We start from the raw sequence: 6,000 nt of genomic DNA on the forward strand, positions 1-6,000 counted from the left end.
AAAAGAGTAAAAATGGAGTTGAGTTTTTAAGCCTAGGAAACTGGAAAGCTAACGGTACCATTACTGGAAATGCACAGAGAGAAAAGAAAAGAAACAGTACAAATCTGGAAACACAAGTAAGTCAAATTCTTTCCATTTTGTTTCTTCCACTAACATGGGCAAGCCATACTTTGCAACTCAGGTAAGGAATAAGCAAGTCATGGGCAGGTGGACATAAAAAGACTGAAGAGGGAATTATTTGAAGACTGCCATAGGCTACCTAGGAAACGTAAAGGGTACAATAACAAATGATCAACTCTCTTATTGATTTCTCATTAGTTGGTATTTAATTTTAAAACTGGGGACTGTATAAAAGTAAAGACATCTATGTGACTTATTAAGCTCAAGTGACAGCATGACTTATAGCTATGGAAAGAGAAAGGGAATGTTTCCTTGGAGGAGGAAGATGTGTTGCCTGTCTTTTTGACCATTTATTGAGGTAAGTTCATGCATCTCTTGAATTCCCAGATATTTAACAGAACCACAGACTAGCTTCTAAAGGCAAAAAAATCTAATATTAGTATAAGCTAATAGAAAAGAAATATGACACATTTCAATTCCAAGTATCAAAAGCATTATTTATAAACATAAGGGGGGGAAAATCTGTTTCAAAAACTCAGAAAATAACTTGGCTGGACTATAGGAGTCTGTGTCTGTCATTTGGAACTATGATTATACTACAGCAGAACAACCACACAGAGCAACGAGTTTTCCAGTTCTTGGAAATTTATGAAGATGCAGGAGACCATTTCCTAAGTGTGATTCTGGTTATGAGCATCATCTCTAAAATCTTATCCCAGTTCAAATAAGCTTAAGCCATTAAACACTTTCCAAAAATCTATATGAATCATCCAAGAACTTAAAGAGCACTTTAGTGATAGTAAGTCGAAGAACAAAACAAACCTCTGACCCACTCCTCAAAATTCCTTTGGTCTTACCTGGCTGCTGCCTTACTGAGTAGTTCAGTCCATCTACTTTCAAGACTCTTCAGCTGCCCGGTGATTTTCTCTCTATCAGCCAGCTCTGCTGACTGGGCTATTCTGCCTCCTTCTGCTTGAAGCATGTCTACTGTGGCCTTTCGATCATCTAGGAGCCGCTGGAGCAACTATTATAAAGAGAATGAAAAGTTGTAACACAGGATCATTTTGAAATCTGAACTAGGAAGAAAAACAAAAAACAAAAGAAACCAATCGGCCAAATCCTAAGCTTCATTGAGTAAAAGAAGTTTTTTTCATTCTTGAGGCAAAAACAGGAGATATAGCACAGTTCTCACCACTCACACACTTTTCACACACACTTAAATTTTTAAATGGAGCAGTGATTGCCATTATGTGACTAACAGGGAACTTCCTTTGAACCAAGAGAAAAGTGCCCTAAAAAATGGTTAACATTTGAGATGATTAATATGTTAATTATCTTGACTACGGTAAACATTTCACAATGTGTGTGTATATATATATATATCAAACCATCACATTGTAAATTATAAACATATACAATTTTTGACAACTATACACCAATAAAGCTGAGAAAAATAAAATAAAATTTCCTTTGGGATACATTGTTTTTAAAAAGAAAAAATTGCACTAAAATAGAAAATAACTAACAAAAAATATAGATAAAACTTTGTACATGACATACAACACTATCTAGAATACTGCTGACCCTGAAAACACCAAAAACCTTTTAACATAAAATTGTGGATGAACACTGAAATAGGATACATGAACAGGCAAAATTATTCAGTCTAATATATGCCACAGTAAACCAGTAGATTTAAGTAAGGTAAAGAAAAATCAATTTCCACTTTTCAGGACGACATAAAGTAGGTTAGGATTCTACTAAAACTCTGAATTGCTTCTTAAACTATAAGCAAATGTGTTGTCTACCACTCCCTATGGCTGTTACAGTTCACTGTCCCAACATTCTCACTTACCTTCTGTTCTTGGATCTGTGCTTTTACCACTTTATACTCAGCAGATGGAGGTTTCTGATTGGCTATGAGCTCCTCGGTATCTGCCAACCAGCTGAGCAATGGCTCCAAGGCATCTTGAAACTTCCCACAATGCAACAAGGCCTCCTGTAGCTGTGCAATTCTTTGTGCGACCTGTATCATGAACACACAGGTTCATTATGAGAAAGGAGAAAGTAGTTTTCAAATTACTACTGACCTCTTTTAGTAATTATAGATTGCAACTGCTAAATTTTTATTTCCATTCAGGTTTCGGGAAACCTTAGATTCAGATGTCTCTTTTCTATGCCTTCTGTTTCCAGTACACTTGTTACCCCATGGTCACTCACCTTTTTATTCAATGTATTCCATCGAGCATTGATCTCTTCCATGTCATGTTCTAAACCTTGCACATCACAGTCTTTTCCTGCACTCTGAATTAATCCCTGGCCAAGTCCATTCACCTGCTGCAATTTCATCTGAAGAGGATCCACTTGTTCTTTCTGAAACATCTAGATAATTGCAAGCCAAAAAAGATTTAATACAAAGGCTATTAGACTCCCTATACCACACAGAGACTGGTTATTCTTGGGGCATTTTTTTTTTTTTTTTTTTTGAGACAGAGTCTAGCTCTGTCGCCCAGGCTGGAGTGCAGTGGCCGGATCTCAGCTCACTGCAAGCTCCACCTCCCGGGTTTACACCATTCTCCTGCCTCAGCCTCCCGAGTAGCTGGGACTACAGGCACCCGCCACCTCGCCCGGCTAGTTTTTTGTATTTTTTAGTAGAGACGGGGTTTCACCATGTTAGCCAGGATGGTCTCGATCTCCTGACCTCGTGATCCGCCCGTCTCGGCCTCCCAAAGTGCTGGGATTACAGGCTTGAGCCACCGCGCCCGGCTCTTGGGGCATTTATGACTTAATGAAAGACAACCAGGAATAAAAAGAAAGAACAAGCATTTGCATGTGAAGCATCAAGAAAACACGTGGTTTTGTATTTTAATACATTCTCCTATGGACATGTAATACCACAGAGTTATGACACTACTTAGGTCTTTAACCCAATGACTCTTTCCTTTGTTCTTTTTTTTTAAAAAATCTGTTGCTTAATTTTTTTGTTTTCTTTTTTTGGAGACAGAGTCTCCCTCTGTCACCCAGGCTGCAGTGCAGTGGTGCGATCTCAGCTCACTGTAAGCTCCACCTCCTGGGTTCACACCACTCTCTTGCCTCAGTCTTACAAGTAGCTGGGACTCCAGGCGCCCGCCACCATGCCTGGCTAATTTTTTTGTATTTTTAGTGGAGATGGGGTTTCACCGTGTTAGCCAGGATGGTCTCGATCTCCTGACCTTGTGATCCGCCCGCTGTGGCCTCCCAAAGTGCTGGGATTACAGGCGTGAGCCACCGCGCCTGGCCTGTTGCTTAATTTTTAATGCAACAAGCCATGGAGAATAGAAAAGCATCAACCCCAAAATGCTGTACAAGTAAGTACAATGTATACTTCTTCCTAAAAGGGAAGAATGATACCAAATGACTAGTATTTACGATGAAATATCCCTTGGGGAATAGCCTTAACTGACCACTAATAAGAAATGCTCCTCTCTGACTAGGACTAATAACTCAATTAGTCAAAACATATTAACAGTGTGAAAAACGCCAACCTCATAGCTTAATCCCCCTGTGGCCGTTTAACTTCATTCTGATCAAGAGCCACAGACCACACACAGCAATAATCTTGAAACAGAAGTCCTCTGATTACAAAGGGAAATGGGCCAGTAACATTGGGAAATGTCCTTAATAACTTCAGACACACACTCTGAATAAGATACAGATTCTTATCTGATGAGATTTACATTTAAAAAACTGCTCAAAAATGATACTGTATTATCCATGTTTACCATGGTACAACAGAATTTTAAAACAATGTGAATATATATAACAAGTAATGTGTATACTTGGCTCTACTACAGTTAAGCTCCATTATGCTTTAGACATGTCTAAAAGGAAATGAAAAGGGTCAGAAGAGAATGGTACTTCTGCCACATTAAGAGTATGAAGGGGCCGGCTGCAGTGGCTCATGCCTATAATCCCAGCTCTTTGGGAGGCTGAGCGGGGGCAGATCACGAGGTTAGGAGATCGAGACCATCCTGGCTAACACGGTGAAACCCCATCTCTGCTAAAAATACAAAAACTTAGCCAGGCGTGGTGGCAGGCGCCTGTAGTCTCAGCTACTCAGAAGGCTGAGGCAGGAGAATGGCGTGAACCTGGGAGGCGAGGCTTGCAGTGAGCCGAGATAGCGCCACTGCACTCTAGCCTGGGCAACAGAGCAAGACTCTGTCTCACCAAAAAAAAAAAAAAAAAAAAAAAAAAAAAAAAAAAAAAAAAAAAAAAAAAAAAAAAAAAAAAAAAAAAAAAAAAAAAAAAAAAAAATTTGTCCCTAAGATCAGGTTTCTTGGCCGGGTGCGGTGGCTCATGCCTGTTATCCCAGCACTTTGGGAACCTGAGGCGGGCAGATCACGAGGTCAGGAGTTTTGAGACCAGCCTGACTAACATGGTGAAACCCTGTCTCTGTTAAAAATATAAAAATTAGCCGGATGTGGTGGCACGCGCCTGTAATCCCAGCTACTCAGGAGGCTGAGACAGGAGAACTGCCTGAACTCAGGAGGCGGAGGTTGCAGCAGTGAGCAGAGATCGTGCCATTGCACTCTAGCCTGGGCGACAGAGTGAGACTCCGTCTCAAAAAAAAAAAATAAAATAAAAATAAAAAATAAAAAAAATTGGGTTTCTCTCAGTTATCAGAGAGATAGAACCAGCCATATTTCACTAGCCTAGATTTATTTCCCTTCCTTTTTCTTCCATGAGCTAGGTGAGTCAATTAAGGCCAGAGGATGACAGAAAATGGAAGAGGACAAAAATAATATAAAAGAAAACGATAAGTTTGAGTAAGACCAAATTTGGTCAATATGAGACCACAGACCACACTAGTATTAGGAAACTGATTCTAGAAAGAATGGTCTATGGCTGGCTAAGATTACCAGAGAGGAAAAGCCCCAGGGAACACTGAAAAAGGAAGGTTATAAAAGTAATTATGAGTGCACTTCAGTTTTTACTATAATTTGATTATACCATATTTTCTTATGCAACATTACAAAGCAGTTCATTTAAAATGACTATTTCTCCAACAACATGGTTCCCAGAAAAAACAACTGCTATAATTCCATTCTGTAGCATTAAAGATGTTTCTGCTGAAGAAAAATCAGATTAGAGACAGGAAAAACATCCCAAGTTTAAAGTTGCTTTTGGTACAATAAAATGATGGTGGTGAAGGTGAAGGAATGAAAAGGCAAAGAAGGCAGAAAGCCAAAGTATGGAGGGAAGATGTCAAGTCCACATTACAGGGCCCCCTTTTATTCAATAACCAAATCCTATCTCACTCTACAACTGACATTTAAATTCTTTCTGTGCTTTCCAACATGACAGCCAGCAGTTACACATTGACATTTAAATTAAATTTAAAATCCAGTTCCTCAGACCCACTAGCCACATTTCACATGGTCAAAGTCCAGTTACTCAACTGGACCACAGATAGAGAACATCTCCATCTTGGCAGCAAGTCCTACTGGATAGCATTATAAATGATACAGAAAAGTAAAATAGGTTAGGCACAGTGGCTCATGCCTGTAATCCTGGCACTTTGGGAGGCCAAGGCAGGCAGACTGCCAGATGTCAGGAGCCTGGGCAACATGGCAAAACCTCATCTCTACTAAAAATACACACACACACACACACATTTGCTAGGCATGGTAGTGTACGCCTGTAGTCCCAGTTACTTGGGAGGCTGAGGCACAAGAATTACTTGAACCCGGGAGGAGGAGGTTTCAGTGAGCCAAGATTATGCTACTGCACTCCAGCCTGGGCAACAAGAGAGAAACTCCATAAGAAAGAAAAGAAAGAAAGAAAGAAAGAAAGAAAAGAAAAGAAAGAAAGAAAGAAAGAAAGAAAGAAAGAAAGAAAGAA

General features: G+C 39.7%; 1 protein-coding gene across 1 annotated transcript in view; it reads right to left on the reverse strand.

Annotated features, from left to right (window-relative positions):
- MACF1 (microtubule-actin crosslinking factor 1) overlaps nt 1–6,000 on the reverse strand; it is a 446,661-nt gene that overhangs the window by 73,090 nt on the left and 367,571 nt on the right. The window contains exons 52-54 of the mRNA XM_011955644.1: nt 2,341–2,502; nt 1,976–2,146; nt 978–1,144 (exon numbers count right to left, since the gene is read on the reverse strand). Coding sequence (XP_011811034.1) covers nt 978–1,144; nt 1,976–2,146; nt 2,341–2,502 — 500 coding nt within the window. The remainder of the gene's footprint in view (nt 1–977; nt 1,145–1,975; nt 2,147–2,340; nt 2,503–6,000) is intronic.

The sequence above is a fragment of the Colobus angolensis genome, unplaced genomic scaffold, assembly GCF_000951035.1.
Source record: "Colobus angolensis palliatus isolate OR3802 unplaced genomic scaffold, Cang.pa_1.0 Scaffold4, whole genome shotgun sequence".
Taxonomy (NCBI): domain Eukaryota; kingdom Metazoa; phylum Chordata; class Mammalia; order Primates; family Cercopithecidae; genus Colobus; species Colobus angolensis.